Source organism: Apaloderma vittatum, unplaced genomic scaffold (assembly GCF_000703405.1).
Source record: "Apaloderma vittatum isolate BGI_N311 unplaced genomic scaffold, ASM70340v1 scaffold15064, whole genome shotgun sequence".
Classification (NCBI taxonomy): domain Eukaryota; kingdom Metazoa; phylum Chordata; class Aves; order Trogoniformes; family Trogonidae; genus Apaloderma; species Apaloderma vittatum.
In genome coordinates, this window is record NW_009712305.1 from 1,427 (window position 1) to 21,586 (window position 20,160).

The following is a 20,160-nucleotide window of genomic DNA, read 5'->3' on the forward strand; positions in this document are numbered from 1 at the left end:
ACTTGTTCAGTAAAGAAATTTTTCCTACTATCCAATCTACACCGCCCCTAGTGCAACTTGAGCCCAGTTCCTCTCATTCTACCACTTGTTTAACTTGGGAGAAGAGACTGACCCCCATGTCACTACAACCTCCTTTCAGGTAGTTGTAGAGGGCAGTAAGGTCTCCCCTCAGCTGCTTCTCCTCCAGATTAAACAACCTCAGCTCCCTCAGCCATTCCTCATAAGACTTGTTCTCCAGATCCTTGACCAGCTTTGTTGCCCACTTCTTCTTCCAGAGGTTCCTACTACTGTTGAGGTGGTTTGCTTATTTTAAAATCAGGCATTCATAGTTGTTTATCTTATATTTTATTTCTAATTCTTTGTTTCATGTGACCTAAATATGAGGAGGAGAAAAAATAAGAACAGAGAAGGTGCACTACAGGAATAAGCAGGAGGAAATGGCAAAGAGAGGGAAGCAACAATGAGCAACCGGCAGAAACGCAATAAAAAAGATGAACTGAAGCTCTCAAGAACTCTTGCTACAGCAATATGAAGAGGAAAATAACGAGAGAGTCATAGCAGGACATAAACAAGAGAACTGGATAGGGCAGGTGAGCATACAGTAACAAGCTGCTCCAGCAGTCTCTCAAAACAGGAGGTCATTTAGAATTATTCCATGCTCTAGAGTAGCAGCAGGTTTATAGATTATTCTTAATCCTTTCTCCAACGAAATGCCATTTAATCAAATCTCTGTGGGGAAGTATAGCTCACCAACTGCCCATGCAGCTTGATTTCATTTTCCCAGGTGTTTTGGTGGAAATTCAAGACAATGCTTTAAGTAAAGTTCTTCAGAAATTAGGTCTGGTCTTTACTGCTGCCAGTACAGGCTTGGCAGAAGGGTTACATTTCAGTACCTTTGCACACTTGCTTTCGGTCCAGCTGTCAATTTTTACAAGCCCAGTTTAATATTCTTATTTCCTATATTCCTACATAGCAATTTGAAATTTAAATATCACCAAGCGAATACATATGCAATCTGTTCCATAAATAAAAATGTCTGTAAAATCCTGCCTAGTTTCCTCTTTCAGGCTGTGAGCTAGAAAGGCATATTTTAAGAGTTGCAAGACACCATGTCTGACATCATCAAATTACAATCAGTCCAGGCTTAATCATAATTTCTAAAGATAAACAAGATTCGGGGATTTTTTATTTTTATTTTTTTTTACTTAGGTCAAGCTCATCGCTTCTGCGCAAAAGGCAGTTGATGTGTCAGTCATCACCTGAGCACAGCGGTCTTGAAAGCAGGATGAAAAGGTTCTGAAAGCGATCTCAGGTTATTGGCACGCAGGCCCTGGTCCTCCAACTACCAATAATTCGACGCTGTCAAGGCACCCAAGTGGTGTGCCCAGTCAACGCTGACAAGTCCATCACAATGGATCTAGAGGACAAGGAGAACTGAAATCGCATTCGGAACAAATCTTGGCAGAAATTCTTCATCAGAGCAGATGATCTCAGCACAGGCTGAGAATAAGCATCATATGGAAGGTGAGAGATTGTGTTCACGAGAAAAGAGCCTGGAACTAAACCAACAGACCCCTTTAAGGTTTGTTTGGAGTGGATCAGTGGTGACATACAGTTCTGAAGTGCCAAGTAATAGCCAGTACTGCAGCAGGGATAGAATCCTGCCACCACAGAGTTCAGAATCCAATCAATGAAACTGAGATAGCTAAGGATATTTCTGAAAGTTTAGCTCAGGAAGGAACAAAAATGTTTTTCTTAGGTAGAGCTATGTTTTTATCATCCCACTGACCAAGCGCAGCCATGGTACGCAGTCACTGAGACAAACTATAAAACCAGCTCCTAAGCAAGTCATGCTATCAGCCACTCTGTGCAATGCCTGTACAGAGATACATATAAAATAGACAGCCTGAAAATCAAAATCCACACACAGAAATCACTCACAATTGAGGCTGATAAACTGTTGATAACATTTGCTTCTGAAGATAAAATAACCAGCTACAGCAAGGAAATCTCCCAAGTCCTTCATCACATGCAGGACCTCGTCTGTCCTCTGGTCGGAGAAAAGTGTCATAACAAGGTAAGTCTTTCAACTAAAGATTTCATGTCTTTCAGTAGAATCAAGGACTGTGGCCAGGGTGATCTCTGGGGAGGGCACATCTCTGTCAAAGGGGTGTTTGTTATAAAGCCCAGGATATCATTTTCAGTTTGCTAAGGCTAGAACAAATTTCTTCATGACAGCAGTAGAAAGTTCAATAGGCTAAAATAATTCAAAATTTGCTCACTAAGTATAAAAGAAGCCCTGATAAGCAGATCAGAGAAACTGGAACAAGTGTGTCTTATTTGCCAAGCTGCCAGGCATTTTGTGGTCATGGCTGTAGAACGCAGCCTATTTATTTTTGGTCACTGCTGCTGCTGAGAATAGTAAAGCCAAAAGTCATGAAAGAAGACTCTGGATGACATGATATCCGCTATTCTCCATTTTTACAGTGTTAAAGGTAAATATGTATGTACACGAGAAGCCCCGTGGTCATTCTTCAGATAATTAGCCAACACAGTTCTGTTTCTAAAGAGAATATTCACATTAATCCAGGAAATTATAAGAGCAGCAGAACAGACATTCTGAGACACCAAAGGCCAGGCTAATGCTGTGACCTGTGCTGACAATTCACTTGAGTACAGAAGCACTGAAAGTGCCCCAAGAGAGCTCAGACAACCACATAAGCTATATCCAAAATCAACCGCCATGATGGGGAGAAGAAAAAATATGGAACGCTGCCATTTGTCTTGTCACCTTTGTCTGCTGTCTGGGACCAACAGGTAGACCTGGTGTCCAAAGGTGACTGTGCACCTTCACTTTAGCCTCCACACCATCAAACCCCTGCCAAATTGCTTTGGGAACCAGTCTCTGTCCTAAAGGCTGGTAACAAAGGATGTAGCTGGAACTAACAGTGGTACCCAATGACATAAGAATCAGCCCCTCACATGAATGACTGGAAAGAACCCCAGGACACTTCAGAAGTACTTCTAGATAGTGTTCTCTCCACCACCTACTGTCACTCAGCTCAAGAATAAAGACATTCAGAACACTGGCCAACAGATGAAAGATTACTGCTGCATGTTTAACGCAAGGCAGAATCATCACAGAGTCAGTAGTTTAATGAAGCACACAACAGAGGGAGCAATCACACCTCCAATGTGAAGCCTGTCATCTCCCTAGGAAGGTGAAAAGAACCAAAGTGCAACAACAATTACAGGACAGGAAGACCTCCATGTCAGAGGTATACTGACAAGCACTGAAAAATGTACATTATTTCCCAAATAATGCAACAGACTTACTTTGAGGATCTTTCATGAACTGAATTCTCCCACATAAACAAAAAAAAAACAAACAAAAAAGAAGGAATTAGGTGTTCCTAGTTTCATTACATGAAATGATGAGGAAAGGTCACCTCAGTGCACTGAGATCCTTTCAACCAAAAGCGAAAGAGCAGGCACAACAGCTGGAAATCTGCTGAATGTCTGAAAAAGGATGAGCTTGCAGGGGTGAGGGACATACTCTCTGGAACTGGTTTCTGTGTGGTCACATTTCAATAAAAGATGTTGCCAAGTAGCTCTGCATTTAGACAGGCCACAACAGAGGACGTATTTCAGAATCACTTGCACACAATACAAATCCCAGTCCTTTTAAATAGTAGGGATATTATCAATAAAGATCCACAATAAAATATTGGAGGGGTTTCCAAGTATCTGACCTTATCCAAACCAAATTCAGCATGAGCTGTGCACACAGTGTTATGTTTCAAAGAGCATTATGCAAAAGACATGATTTAATTCTAAACAACTTTGCAATTGCACATTTTAATTATTTTTTAAAGAGTTGTTCTCAAGGGCTTGTAAACACTAAAACATAATGGCTTGAGATTAGAGAGCTTTTATAAAGAATTTGTTACCTCTTTCTGCTAAGCAGAAGACTGTACTTTACATATTTATGTAACTAAATAGCTTAATTTTAAATCAGACTCTTAGCTTCCATGTTGTTAAAATAGTGACTGACATCTATTTACTTGATGATACTTTTTATTTGGATTTCCCAGGCTGCATGATTGGAAATTGTAATTCAAGTAAACATATACAAAAGTTGTGTTTTAAAATAATTATCAATTGTCATTCAAGTAACATATGAAAAAAAAAAAAAACCTTGTTTTAAACACAAAGCAGTTTTGACTATGCATTTGTGTTCTATGAATAGAAGCAAGAGCTTCTAATTAATAGATTTTTCACAGAATCATAGAATGTTTTGGGCTGCAGTGAGCAGGGACATCTCTCACTAGATCAGGTTGCTCAGAGCCCCATCCAGCCTGACCTTGAATGTCTCCAGGGATGGGGCCTCCACCACCTCTCTGGGCAACCTGTGCCAGTGTTTCACCACCCTCACTGTACAAAAATGTTCTTCCTTATATCTAGTCTAAATCTACCCTCTTTTAATTTTAGAACAAATTCCAGTGCCAAATGTTTAGCTGGTAACTCTCTTTCAGCTTAGACTTTTAATTCTATGTGTTCTGTTTATCAAGATGAATCTTAAGTATATGTTAAATCCTACATTCATATTATCAGTTGCAAGCTTTAGAAACATGAAGTTCATCTGATTTAAGAAAAAAAAGCATTGAGGTTAAAAGTTTCAGAAAGAATGGGTTTTCCTCTACATAGTGACATGGCAACTTTCTGTGCAGCACAGAAAAATTGAAAAAAAAAAATGCACTTTTTACCTAGCTTAATGCGAATCAAAAAAAAAATTTAAAATCTTTCAGCACTACTTCAATCTCATTAATCTGGGTGATCTGTTTGAAATAGCTTTCCTAAGAAATGTAATACAAACATAACAGTTGTCACCTTTTGCTTTTCCAGGTGATTTTGTCAATGCTGCATGGCCCTCCCCTGCAAAAGGGTCCCCACACACATCATTATCCCTTCTGAAAATATTCCACAGACACATTCATTTAATAAATTCCACTGGAATTTCTTGCTGAATTTAAAAAAAAAAATATTAGAAAGAAACCACAGAAACTTGCAGATACTTAAGCCTAGTGTGGTAGTTAAACAATTCAATTCCATCACAAGGATCATGTCTACTCCCTAAAATACTTTGTATTCACACCATGTCTCATCAGAAAACACACTTTATCAGAAAATTCATGGTAGATTCCATCTGGACTATGGCACATTCTTCTTTTCTGAACTTACTTTTCAACCTCGACTCCTCTCAATCTCTTCATTCATAGCGCTTACAAAAGTCGTCATTATTTTTAATTAAGCCCTCTGGATTAAAAGAAGTGCTTAAGTCCTCTCATATTTGCAGAGCTCTCAGTTAAGCCCTCTTATCACATTCTTAATATTCACAGAGGAAATAGAGCATTAGGTTTAAGGCAGTCAATCTACAGGTGGAAAACATTAAAGGCATTTTTATTTCAGATACTACACACCGAGGTCAGAACACTAATATTTAAAACTAGTGACACCGTACATGACGAAACACATACACAGAATTCTCGAATTTCTGTGCTCTCCGTTACTTTTCAAATTAAGCACATGTCAAACTAAAGTCACGTTATACGACTGCAGGACAGAAGGAAGTGGAAACATCTCTTTTTAGAAAATCATACCTTGGTCAGAAAGAAAATCCAGCATGGTCTGGAGAAGGAATGACAGGTGTCTGACGCACAGAGCAGGATTGCCCATTCTTCTGGAAGCATAGACCAGCTCATGAAGCAAACGCATCTGCACCGCAGCCCATCCTCGATGAGTTCCTACACAGCAAGCAGTCGCTTAATACTTTTCAAAGGTAGAAGTCATTGCAAACCAATTGGCTCTGGTTTTCTTCCCGTACTAACCAGTTGTTTAATGGCACTTATAAAAATCACCCAATGGATGGAACTGCTAACTACAAAGCTTAAATCCTGTACTCAAAATAAAAATCAGAATATTTGGGTTTGCTTGAATATTTCAATGTGAAAGCAATTTTGGTTTTGTCTATCAGCTAAGGTATTTATCGTTAGAGTTCACGAAATTAAGCTAATGCTTCCCATGAAGTAAAAACAAAATCTTTGCAGTTTAACAGTTTTTAATTCTCTCAAGAACAAATTCACAGGAATTATAACACTATTATTCGTAGTATTATTCATCCAGATCAAGCACTTCTTAACTCTCTTTAAAGATCAAGGAAAAGATATATTTCTCTAAATGCTTTCCTGGCTATTAAGAGTCAGTAAAAACCAGTAAAACTACAGGACAGTAGGAACTATAAATTATTTCATATTTCCAAAGTATCTGTGGTAACAATAAATAGATCATCATAATGTAACTTTTCTCTCAAAAAGCATAATTTGCAACACTCTTCCATGAAAATCTGCTTCTAGCAGTAAGCAAGAGAAATACTTTATAAGTAACAGATATTCCAAGATGTGCAATACTTCATAAACTTCTAACCAGCCTTCCTTCCAATATTACTGTTCAGGATTGGGCAAGCTTCTCTAGAAATGTATATGCTGCAGCTAAATCTCGAGAGTCCAGATTTTGCACACAAGAGTTGTTATTTCTCCCGTGTGAAATGTCATTCTTACCAAATAGTTTTTACAGCTTACAGTGATCTTCCCATGTCTCTGAAACAGCCATTTTAGAGGTAAAACCTGTCAAAGCGCTTCAGTGTGACATAAAGGTAAGGTGAAAATGAAAGATAAATTAAGAAAAAAAGTGACACGATTGGTCGTCATCACTTCTTGCAGAACTTCTACAACATCTCCCAACACAGTTCCAGTCCAGTCTTCTCCTGTTCCATCATAGGCCACCGCATATTTTTTTCCAGCACACTCCCTCTTCCTGGACTCTTTGTACCTTTCTGCCTTCCACATGGAATTCTCCGCCTTCCCCCACGTGCCGTTTCTTTCAGCGACTGCTAAAAATCACAGCAGTTTTACAAAAACCTAACCATCCACATGCACAGTGGGTTGTCTACACGTCTGTTTCCTCAACAGAGATAAGAAAGCTTGGAAAATATCATTTAGTGCCTGGTCAGATTAATTTTTTCATATTTTTCCTTGTCCGAATCGACTAGATAGAACCATTATTCCAACGGCTAAGCAATCCAGTGGGTACAGAAACAATTACCAACCGAATTTACAAGACAACATTGAACTGGAATCCCAACAACAGTCAATGTACTCTCATGAAAGTGAGAACAACATTCCAGCTGTTGTTCATTCATATTTCAACCAGCCTGGAGCTTTTGTACTGGTGAACTCCCCCTCCTTTCCACCAACACATGCTCAGCCCGCTGCTTGCTGCTCCTCTCCTGCAGCTACATTTAGTGAAACAATCTCCAAAAATGCTACTATTGGAAAGAATTTAATTTTTTGGGTGACATGGAAAAGTTTACTTAAAAGGAGTTTCCAAGCAGCATAATACCTGTGTCTTCCTTCAGAGGAAAAATGCAGCACAGATTATTAAAATCAAGACAACTTCTAAGATTATTATTTTCTAGACAGCTTTAGACAACACTGACAAAATTGTTCAAACACAGCTTCCCTAAAACCAGCGAGCAAGCAGCACAAAACTTGTAGCAACTGAACACAGTATTTAACAGCTACAAGAATTGGCACATGTACTTACAGACTATTTTTCCTTTGGTTTTTAATAGATGCAATAATATAGGAATTCTGTCGATAGATAGCATCTAAAAACTGTTGAAATCTCTTATCCAAAAACTAGTCTTAAACATAACATCTCTCTGATCTAATTTGTAGGAAAATGTGGCACAGTTGACGTTACAGATACAGACATAATTACATTATACATATGTATGTGTCTGTCTACAAAAAAGTATGTAAAAGAATCTTTAATTCTTTCACTATAAGATCAAACGGCAGCAAATACCAAAAGAAATATAATTTCTGAAGAAATACAAGCTGAAGGCACTTGAACTGAAAAAACACTCACAAATGAAATATGACCTTTTTTTGTACTGAGAAGTGTATAATCAAAAACAAAGACATTTTTGAAAAAGAACTCATAAATAAAACAATTATTTGCTCCAAACAGGGGAATACAGCAACACATTCAGCAGTGGCTGGCACAAATGCGCAATTATGGAAAGCAACACTGAGAAAAAGTGAACGTGCAGCTTAAAGAACTGCTTGATTTGCCACAATTAGTTTTGGAGCAGTAAATTCCTTTGGTTTAATTTAAAATCTCTAAAGGAAATTATTTCTAGAAAGCCAGTGCAATGACCTGTTACGCTAATCCACAATTTATCAGAGACACTGACCTTTGCTGAAATCTTTAGGATCCAAGGACAAGCTATAGCCAGGGAGAGTTTCCAAGAGCAGTTTGTAGCAGGCCCTCCAGCCCGGTTCCGGGATGCTGGGTGCGGCGCACTGCATCGCTGCTATACGCTTGAAAAAAGCCGACTTTCGGTGAAAACCAATACGTTCGTAGAGCTCCGAGAGAATGCTGTAACGCTGGATTTTTTCTTCTTCTGACAGCTGCAATTTAAAGGGAGAATAGGATTGCTTTTGATCAAAATTTTAAAGCATGTTCCTGAGTTTAAAAAAAATTTAAAATAGCAGGAGGAAAATAAAATGGAATAGACGTATCTCCAACACTACAGAAGGGCAGTGATTCTGCAACTAGCCAGTCAGGACAGCTTCTACTGCAAGGAGAACTTAAACAGCTAACAAAAGCAGCAAAGATAGAGTTCTTTAATAACTTTATTTGTCAGTAGTACTAATGAGTAAATTGCCAAAATAGTCAGTAACAATGCAACAGCTTCACACTTTCTGGAAGATATTTAACATGACAGTCATGTTTAATAAAAACACAAAAATATATCACTTTCAAAAAAAATCTGTTGGCAGACCAAATTAAACATTTAAGATTAAATATAACAATTTATCCTGAAATCCCAGGGTATGAAAGCACGGAAAGTACTGTCTCGATTTTTACACGCCTCTGATCTTGTAAACCAAAAAACTTTCATTCCACGACATTACACACATGCAGACTGCAAACTAACGAGGGAGAATTTAGCAAAAGGTTAAGTCTCATTAGGCTCGAGGTTCAAACAAACTGGATGAGTAACCACCATGCGCGCTTCTTTAGCTTATTGGTACGTCGGTACAAGGCACAAGGAACCATCCTTTCCCCTGTGCTTCAGATGACAACCTTAGTTTGAAATCAAGACAACCAAGAAGAAACCACCACAGAAACTCTTGGGAAACTCTTGGGAAGCTCCCAACTCCTCCAAGTCTGCAGGACAGGCAATGTCGAGCTTTGAAGGTTGGCCGATGCTGACATCTAGTGCCCAACCAAAAGCAATCTGAATTATTTCAACTATTCTAAAGCTGCCAACACGTTTTGCAAAGGCAGTTTAAATGACAAACCTCACACAGAAATAGCACTAGGGGACAGAAACAGCATTTCTGCGACTCATTCGTCAAAACTGAAAGTATCAATTAGTGGATTCTGTGTGTTCAACTGAAGATGCTTAAAGCCTTGGAAAATCCAAAGAAGATGCTAGGCAGCCGGTTAACTTTTACAGAAATAACTTGGTCTTATAAATGAAGCTTCAGAACATCCTTTAGTCACTGAAATCCTAATATAATTTAAAAAAAATATATTCTGCTTTCAAGTCACTTCTAATTTTGGACAGAGGGATACAAGAGACCTCGAAGACGCCTGGGGGTTTCAGAAGGCCCCGTGACCTTATCCAATTATCCAGACCTTAGGACTTCAGGGTAAGAAGAGACCCAGACAAGCAAATCACCGTAGAAAACTTCAGACAGCTTTTGAAGCTGAAGTTGCTATTACACTCAGAAACGATGAAAAGATGATGCCCAACCCATACAAAGGGCCAATCCCTCTAAAGTAGATGCAAGATAAGTCTTACTACCCTGCAGCTCTCCTGCATCAGGAAACATCACTTCCATAATGTTACTAGACTGCGTAGGAGACTGACAGGACACGGGGAAATGGCCTCAAGTTGCGTCAGGGTAAGTTTAGATTGGATATTTGGGGGAAGTTCTTTACTGAACGAGTGGTGAGGCACTGGAATAGGCTGCCCAGGGAGGTGGTGGAGTCACCAACCCTGGAGGTGTTTAAAAAAAAAGTAGATCTAGCACTTGAGGCTCTGGTGTAGGGTTAGGTATGCTGGAATGAAGGTTGGACTAGATGATCTTCAGAGGTCCCTTCCAACCCTGAACATTCTGTGATTCTGTGATTCTGTGAATATATGGAAAAAACTAGTTTTCCTCATTATCAGAAGCATACACTTCATCCTGTGAAGTGGTTTTTCTGCTGTCAAAGATGAGCTGTGCTCATGTCCTGTCTATCTGCAGGAGAAAAACGCTGTTCGACCGTTTGTTTCTCTAACCCAGTACATGGTGATTCCTCCTTTGAGTCAGTCCAAATTATAAACAAAGCTATTATTTGTTCCCACGCTATACACGGTAAAATTTGAAGAGCTGTAAATACAATCCCAGCCATATCCTTCCTTATGAAAAATACATTCTCAATACTGGAAATACTATCTTACTCATTTTTTCTCATAATAATGCTTTCTAAAAAACACTTCCTCCCAGGAAAATGACAAATAGTAGATGTACAGTTATGAGCTAGATGACCGTTATCCTTGATTAAAAGCAAAAAAGGTAAAGAACAGTTCATAGCTCAGCAGTGGGCCTCAATGCCCAAATAATCAATATTATCAAGGTGCTGTTTTGTTGGTGGTTCTTTTTAAAGCAATGATATACTGAACTTCTACAGTGGCATAATAATAGCAGATACATCTGACATCAAGAAACAAACAATCAATTATTAGGAATACAAGGTACAGCAGATGATTCAGTCGCAAAGGTATAACTCAAACTATTAATATAATCTTTTACAAAACAAAAAAAAAAATCTAAGAAAACCAGTGAATATCGGTATCACTTGAGAAGAAAAATAATTGTGCTCCATAGCATCCATTTTATCTTTTTTTCTAAAACACATCTACCGAGTGCCACCATCAGGCAGTTTGATCTCCCACGTTGTGCAAATGACAGTCACACTCAGTGACACAGAATCACCACAGAACAGCCGAGGAAGGAAGGGACCTTGAAAGTTCCTCTGGTGCAACCTTCTGTGGGACAGGGAGCCTAAGCGAGATCATCTCGCAGCCTGTCCAGTACCATCTTGAAAAACTCCAGTGATGCAGACTCCTTCATGTCCCTGAGGAGGCTGTTCAGTGAATGACTATTCTTAGTGAAATACAAGGTTTTCTTCCCATATTGTAACGAAATCTCTCCCAGTGCAACTTGTACCTGGTGCCCTTTGTCTTCTTCATGTGGCTTCTTGTGAGGAAAGAGCCCCTGTCCTCTCGGTAGCTGCCCTTTAAGCACTGGAACACTGTGATGAGATTCCTTCTGAGCCTTCTCTTCTCCAGGGAGAAAAAGACCCAACTCATGGAATCACAGAATGGTTTGGGTTGGAAGGGACGTTAAAGATCATATCTCATTCCAACCCCCCTGCCATAGGCAGGGACACATCCCACCAGGCCAGGTTGCTCAACCCAGCCTTAAACACTTATAGAATCATAGAATTGTCAGGGTTGGAAGGGACCTTCAAGATCATCTAGTTCCAACCCCCTGCCATGGGCAGGGACATCCCCCACTAGATCAGGCTGCTCAGAGCCCCATCCAGCCTGGCCTTAAAAACTTCCAGGGATGGGGCTTCCACCCCCTCTCTGGGCAACCTGTGCCAGGGTCTCACCACCCTCATGGGGAAGAACTTCTTCCTAATGTCCAATCTGAACCGATCCATCTCTAGTTTTAATCCATTCTCCCCTAGCCCTATCACTACCTGACACCCTAACAAGCCCCTCACCAGCTTTCTTGTAGCCCCCTTGAGATACTGGAAGCCACAATAAGGTCTCCTCGGAGCCTTCTTTTCTGCAGACTGAACAGCCCCAACTCTCTCAGTCTGTCTTCATAGCAGAGGTGCTCCAGCCCTCTGAGCATCCTCATGGCCCTTCTCTGGACATGTTCCAGCACATCCAGCACTTCCAGGGATGAGACATCCACAACTTCTCTGGCAGCCTGTTCCCATGTCTCACCACCCTCACAGTAAAGAGTTTCTTCCTAATGTCTAGCCTAAATCCACCATCTTCCAGTATGAAACCATTACCCCTTGTCCTATCTACCCTCCCTGATAAAGAGTCCTTCAGTCTTTCCTTAGTAGGTCAGTTCTTCAGCCCTTTGATCATCTCCGTGGCACTCCTTTGGATCTTTCCCAGTCTGTCCATGTCTTTCTTGAACTGTGGGGAGCAGAACTGGACACAGTACACTTGAGGTGTGGCCTGACAAGCGCTGAGTGGGACAAGATAAACACCTCCCTGTCTCTGCTAGCAATGTCCCTGTGGATGCAGCCTCTGCAGATACCCACAGAATAGGTTTCAGTGAACAAAGGTGAGATGCAGGGAGGTGTTAATTCAGCTCAGCTCTGTCCTGCCTTGACAGACCCTTTACTGTGATGACCCAAGGAGGGGTGTGGAAAATGTCCCAGCCCTGAGTCATCCCAGAATGAAACAGCAGACAAAAGGATCGAAACCTGAATAGAACCAAACCCCAGATAACAAACATTTTGCCCTCAGTCTCATATTCAACCACTATCTACCCTTGAGATGTGTCAAATTTGGCTGAGTAAATCATGTATGTGTGAAATACATTAATGTGGCTAAGTATCAAGACCTGTTAAGTCGGCTGAGTCACCAGTGTGCTAGTTATCACACACTTAGTAGTGGGCACCCAGGAGAGATCAGGGGAAATCTCATCATACCACCAAAGATAAACATTCTAGACAGTGCAAGTCCCCTCAGACATGCCTCTGACCTCCCCATATCCCCTCCTTACAGCATAAAAACTGTAAGATTTTGGACAGAGTTTTGGGGGAAGAGTTTTTCCAGCCATACAGCGGGACTGTAGGAGATTATTCCTGCCCTTATTCGAGACAGCGGATAAGGACATCTTCCCCAGGATTGAGAACCCTTACCTGAGAGAGGGTGAGTAAAACACGCGTGGCATACTTTAGGATTGCTATTGTTACTAACTTGTGTGCTTCTTAAATCTGTACTAGTACATTTTTCCTGGGAATCACCTGAGTTCTATAATAGTGTATCTTGTGTATTGCTGTGTTGTTGGTTTTTTAGTCTAATTACAATAGTGCATTCTTCCACTGCACCCATAAAACCTGCATTGTGACATATTAGACCTGTAAGTGTAGTTCCAATAAACTGACAGTTTGAACCTTACAGTGAAGTCTGTGTATTGGACCTGTGAGTGAAGTTCAAATTTGTTGCTTGTTTGAACCTTGCAGTAAAGTCCATGCATTGGACTCGTGAGTGAAGTTCAAACAGATGTCCAGCTAGAGTCTTACAGCGCAATCTCTCTCTCACAAGCCCAGGATGCAATTTGCCTTCACTGCTGCAGCGGAGCACTGCTGGCTCCTGGTCAGCTGGTTGTCCCCCACAACCCCAGGTTCCTTTCAGCAGAGTCCTAGAGAGATCCTAGCCTGGACTGGACTCCTTGCTCATGTCATCCCAGGTGCAGGATCTTGCACTTATGGAATCATAGAACAGTTTTGGCTGGAAGAGATCTTCAAGATCGAGTCCAGCCTTTGTCCTGGCCCTATCAATACCACTAAATCATGTACCTCAGCAAAGCATCTCCCTGTCTCTCAAACAGGGATGGCGACTCAGCCACCTCCCCGGGCAGCCTGTTCCAACGGCTGACAACCCTTTCAGTAAAGAAATTCTTCCTAAGATCCAACCTGAACCTCCCCTGGTGCAACTTAAGGCCATTTGCCCTCGTCCTATCACTCATCATTACGGAGAACAGACCAACCTCTGACTCTCTATAACTTCCTTTCAAGTAGTTGTAGAGAGCAACTTGTCTTTGTTAAACCTCATACAGCTCTTGCAAGCCCACCGTTTGAGCCTGCCCAGGTCTCCCTGTAAACCGGCTGTCATTTCTCATGTGTCCACCTCACACACAGCTTGGTGTCATCATCAATCCTGTCATCCAGATGGTTTTTAAGATGTTGAAGAGCATGGAGCCCATAGAGATCCAAGGGGGACCCCGTTTTTGACAGACTGCCAGCCTGAATGAAAACCTTGGATCACCGCCCACCCCACAGACTATTCCCCTCAGTCTGTCTCCTACCAGTTTCTTCAGGAGAAGGCTGTGGGAAAGAGCATCAACCACTTGGCTGAAGGTTGCCACATGATATCTGCATTAACATTACAGCAGATAAGGTACTCTGCAACAAAAGTGATTGTTTTTATGATAGCTTAACAATTAATTAATTTCTCATTTATGTTGGGCTAGAAAATTGACTTCACAGAAAGGATTCTTCATAAATGAAAGGAAGTATTGCACCTCCCTCATAAATTTGTCACCCCCATCTGGACTTAATAAGTTCAATGGTGTGGACTTAAAAACTGGGAGTCTTACCAAGATGTAACGAGCAAAAAAGGAAAACCAGTAAGAAATCTGACAGCTCTTTACAAATTCTCTCCAGCTCTTTATGACTTCCTTCAACCACAGCAGTCTCTCTGTAAGCAGTGGCACCAAGCTTGACACACTGATAAAAGCGTTGGCCGTCTTCTGGGGTGATACTGAACATTTTTCTCACATTTCCAAATACTGATTTTCAATTCCTTTCCAATTTGACCTGACCAAGACTTGGCACTACACAACACAAATTTAATCAATTTACAGCACCGGTCAGACTTAATCTCACTTTGCAACAGGCCATTCGTGATTTGCTCACAGTTTCATTAACGAGATACAATCAAGGGGGAAAAAAAAAAAACAAAAACAAAACTAAATCCATCGCAGATCTGTCCCAAGCAGTTGTTTCTCCCTAATACAACTTCACAACAGAACAACGCGATTCTTTCAATTTGTAAGGGAGAACAACCAACAGATTCATTAATCTCAAACTAAGTCCTCATGTTTTTAGATGAACTCTGAATATCTTTTAAACCAGACTCACAGATATGAAAATCCTCAGAAGTCAAGCCCTGGTGAGAAGGAAAGTAGTGATATTGAAAATAAAGTGGAATCTCCTGAATCTAAGCAATTTTCACACTTCAGTACAACCTCTTAAACAAGAAGAGAAAAATAACTGGACCTTCCACACTGACCTGACGAAGGTTGATATAAACTGCATTCTGAAGAAATTCAGAGGCTTCCATGCTCCTTTTCTGTATTGCAAGGACTCTCACTGCCTTCACGCAGGCTTCCAACTCAATCACGCCAGCGTTCTTGTACTTGAAAAGGGAGAAAATTAGATTAATATTGAAGTATTGCACCTGTTAGATTTAAGAAGCCTTTCTGCTCAACACAAATCAGCTGTCACATCTTCCAAACCCAGCAACTCCTTAATGCTAGTGACTACTGTTAAATTATCAACATATGCCCAAGTGAAAATTAAGGTGTCATCTAAAACATTGTTATTCAAAACAATGGTTTTCAACTTCTTCACGCACTTTTCTTATTTTCAGACACAGCACAGCTTCAGTCTGAGGGTTCAGAGAGAAGAGAAGTTGGGAATATTAGTATGATTTTAGATAACCGTACACATGGTGGGTGATACATCTGCAACAAAGAAATAAATTCTACCTTCACAATGCAATAGGTATGTAAGAAAAAGGTCACTTTTACAGTAATTCACCACAACCTAAAACTGTTCTATCACAATAAAGGAAGAATTAATTTTTGCCCTTTCTACATATTACAAAATACGCTCTATAGCACAGAAAGTTGTATTGGCAGAACTTCAGTTTTATTGCACCAATTTTCTCCTTAATTAAAACAGTATCACTGATGACAAGTGAATGACAAGGCGTTCTGAGTTTTCTAGTATCTATTTACAAAATATTTTCTGTAAATGACTGTTTCAGTTATTTGCCTTAATAAAGGCAGGAGACAATGTCCATGAGCATTGATCTGTCTGAGCTTGGACAACAAACAGAGGCAATTTTAAGACAAACAATCTGATCCACGTTATTTCCTCTTCAGAAATTCCTGAATTCCCCAGAGATGATCCCAGGGGCACAGTACATGACCACTCAGCTTCCAGAAGGTACAAAAGCATCACTGGAGTAGATGTTGTACTTATTACAGGCCATAAATATAGGTAATAATTAACAAACCTGCACATATCTAACACTTCTTAAGAGTGCTTTAAAGATAGAAAACTAAACGAAAACCTCCAGGTACCAACAGGCACAGTAAATACTTCACTCCACACGTTGCTGTTTTAAGTGTTGTCTTTGACCAATGTTTTGAGATTCCCACACTCTAAACCAAGGACTTAGCCCAGGAGTATAAAGTATTCCTATTTCTCCCATTACCATACGTGTTGCAAACTTCACTGCACGTGCTTTAGAAGAGCCTCTGAAATCAAAACCACAGCAATTCATTATTCACAAGAATTTCAGTGAGGTTTCTTAAAAATAAGTAGGATTACCTTGCCGTAATAAGAAATGGCTTCTTTGTATTTATCTATGATGTCTTCAGGACTGAGGCAATTCTTGGCACGTCCTATCTCAGCACTCGTGTCTGCATTTATACCATTTGAAGTCAGCGCACCTAAAACAGAACAGGGCAAGAAATGAGTAGAAGAACTTTTAGAAAATAATAAATATCTAAGGAGAAAATCTAAGATACACTATAGGTTTGACCAAAGCATACACAAATAATATTTGCCCTACCTAGAAAAGACTCATGCCCTACCTAGGAAGCACTAGTTCTGTTTGCTACGCTACTTTAAAGAGTACAAATGAAAAACTGATTCAGTCATAAGCCAGCAAACAGGATGTAATAACAAACCACATTAATTATCTTTTACACTTATCTGAATATTTAGACTATGAATGAAAACGTTAGATTGCTAAAATTAGATCGTGGCCACATCTGAATACGTAATTTTAATCTTTGAATTATTCCTTGTTCTACTTGCAAACTGTATTTCTAAACCACACCTAAGTAAAAAGTGCAATTTTTTACAACCTAATTATTACAGCGATGACCTTCTCCACGCATTTAAAACAAATACTTCTCCTCCTATGTCTAACTCAGCCTTATCAAGTGTTACATTGTAACAAAGGTCACCAAATCTGAGCTTTTCATATTAAAAAAAAAATTTACCTGAGGCTCAGACAAAACAGTAAGAAATTGCCTTTCTTATGTAAGAAAGAAGGCAAGAGACAGAAAGAATCTTTACATACATAAGGAATAAGAATGTGAAATAGCAGCCAAGGAAATCTGGGATAGTGCAAAGAACATGAAAATCTTATTTCCAGAATTTAATTTTATTGCAGAGTTAATATAATCAAATAAAAACACACATCAGGGTTTGGTAAGGCTCTGCCGCTTTTTACAGGTTATTTCATCCGCAGGATTACGTAGTAATTTATTTCTCCAAGAAGTTTCTCTACTAAAATGGCAAAGAAATCTGTGTTTCAGAGAGATACTTCCTACTCCCTCTATATATTCAGAAATACGTTATTTTACAAGCTCAAATGCTAAAGTAACTTTTTTACATGTTTATCACCCTTAATCAAGCACATCTGTAGATTAACATCTTAGAGTTTTTATGGAAGTTAAGTGCAAAATCTTTGTTAGTGATGACTGAAAGAGCACCATGACCCTAGAAAACTACATGTCACCACTCACCTTTGTTTGTTAAAAAAATATATTAAAAAAAAATAAAATTTAAAGATCCTTACTACTCATAAGAAGAAACAGTTTTGATTAGAGTTTTCAGGGACACAATTATGGAACTATACCAATTATTTTGTGCCAGTTAACCTTCTGTCTCTTTGCTTCCTCAGGATTAATAGCCAAAAATTGAAGCAACAGGAATCAGTATCAGTTTTGGCAAGTCGCAGTAACTAACCATACAAATGCAAAACATATGCAAGTAATAAAAGAAAAGACTTTGGAAACATGCATGAAAATAATGTACCTGGATCAATGAGAACTTCTTGTGCCCCTAAAAGGAGGAACAAAAGTGATTTTTTTTTTCAGCCTTAAATATAGCCAACAAAATAAGCTCTTATAATGTTTTATAATCAACATCAGGTTTGAACAAAATTACCAGATTTATTAGGATCATCATCGTTATTTTGAAGGACTACCAATTATAATGCAAGTAGTCACCATACGTTAAATGTCATCTTGCTACAAGTAAATGTAAAAATACTGTAAACTTGCAATGAATTTTAAGACACATCAAAAAGATTTTTCAGTGTAAAACTATATCCTTTTTTTTTATTCTTGTTTTAGTTGGCAAGTTTCCATCACAATCTACTTACTAGGTTTTAATATCAGGTCCCACAATACTTAAATCTCCTTGTAGGAGCTCATTCAACATACACAATACACGAGAATAACGTTTTCAAGTCACCGTATCCCTTTGGATTGTCATTAATTTCACTTCATCAATTTTTCTGAGTAACTGAGTCATGCCAATCCAATGAGCCAGACTGTTCACATAAAATAGTTGCCAAGAGTATTGCAAAGTTGGATCATCAGGTATATGACACCTGGTTGCCTGAAACTTTGATTAAATGCAGCAATAAAATTGTTAAGGCCAAGGGTTAAAGCAGTCAAAACCAAGTGTTGTATGAGGTAAAAAGGCCCTGGCTTCAGCCGATCTGCTCAGACTCCAGACTAAGGAGGTAAAGTTTAGAACTAGATCAAAAAGATACTTCCGACACTTCACTCAAGTGTCCTAACTCTGCTCGGGGAAAAAGGAAGGCCAGGTGACAAATATGAAGAGCTTAGCACTGTAAACAAATAAAATGCAACAGAGAAACCCAGAACAGCTACACATAAATCTAAACTCAGTTTATTCACCATACAAATCACCCAGTCAAAAGACTATGGCCAGGTTCCTGGTGAAAAAGAACTAATCAACTCAAAATCTTTTACAGTGAAGGCTGTGGCAGAGGTAAACTCAGCTGTTCAAGAGGATGCAGCCCAAATCTAACCCTGTAGAAATAAAAGGTTTTAGGCATGTGAAAACATGCTTCTTTAAAATGCCAAAGTTCCCTTTCTACAATCAGCAAGACACTGCAGTCCTAGGACTCATGGCAATGACGGGGGAGCTGGCAAGTCTTTAGAGCTGGCAAGACTCCGCATCTCCTTCCATGAGGCAAGTCCTTTACACACTCTCTTATTAACTAATTCTTTTCTGAACGAGCTATTCCTACCAAAAGAGTTCCAAAATAAGTTGAAGGGTGCACCACCAAAAACCAGACAACACTCTGATGGTTAGAGATAGGTATGAAATATTTTGAAATTCTGCTTAGTAGGGAAAAAAACCTCACCCAAAAAAAACTCTTTAACACTGCCCTCTTAAGCTTGCCCTCTACATTAAACAAGGAGATGATACTAATGTTTCTTTTTCCAAAGATGTTTCTTTATAATGTTTCTGTATGTTTCTTTATAATGTTTCTGTATGTTTCTTTATAATGTTTCTGTATATAGACACTGCAACATTTTCTGAGCAGCCAGGATCCTGTGCTGTAGCCTGGAAATGCCAACCGGTGGAAACCACAGGAGATTGCAAAGAAACATGTTTCTCTTGACCAGGTGTGGGTACAAAGGCAGTACCAAAAAACTCCGTCCCATCAAGGCTGAAGCACAGGCACAAGAAGAGGTGCGATTCCAGGCACATTAGGAAGCATTAAAGGTAACGCTCACATCGATACGCCTCAAGAGCGGGCACAAATGGAATGTTCAAGTCTGGCATTTCTTGATTCGCACAGTATTCGGAAACGCCTCTTGCTTCTGGCCTCACCCTACAGAAAAATAAACTGGGATTTGTTCACCCAGCTTAAATACAGAGTTAATTTTAATAAAGTACATTATAAACAAAGGTGCAGTTTGAAAGGATTTTGAAGGAAAGGTGCTGCAGAGTCAAAAAAAAGTATTGAAAAGAAACTTTCAGAAGATCGTGTAGGACGAAAAAAAAGGTCACAACAACAGCTGTTTGGCTGGACAGAGTTCAGATCTCAAAACACGACGAGATCATAACTAGAGTTGGGGAACAATATCTAAT

The 20,160-nt window shown here is 39.6% G+C and overlaps 1 protein-coding gene across 1 annotated transcript in view; it reads right to left on the reverse strand.

Annotated features, from left to right (window-relative positions):
- Window positions 1-5,660: 5,660 nt before the first annotated feature.
- LOC104272836 (trafficking protein particle complex subunit 9) overlaps window positions 5,661-20,160 on the reverse strand; it is a gene marked incomplete at its 3' end in the record, with an annotated part of 32,100 nt that continues 17,600 nt past the window's right edge. Inside the window, exons 4-8 of the mRNA XM_009867938.1 lie at window positions 18,061-18,087; window positions 16,561-16,682; window positions 15,233-15,358; window positions 8,318-8,534; window positions 5,661-5,804 (exon numbers count right to left, since the gene is read on the reverse strand). Of these exons, the coding sequence (XP_009866240.1) occupies window positions 5,661-5,804; window positions 8,318-8,534; window positions 15,233-15,358; window positions 16,561-16,682; window positions 18,061-18,087 (636 nt within the window). The remainder of the gene's footprint in view (window positions 5,805-8,317; window positions 8,535-15,232; window positions 15,359-16,560; window positions 16,683-18,060; window positions 18,088-20,160) is intronic.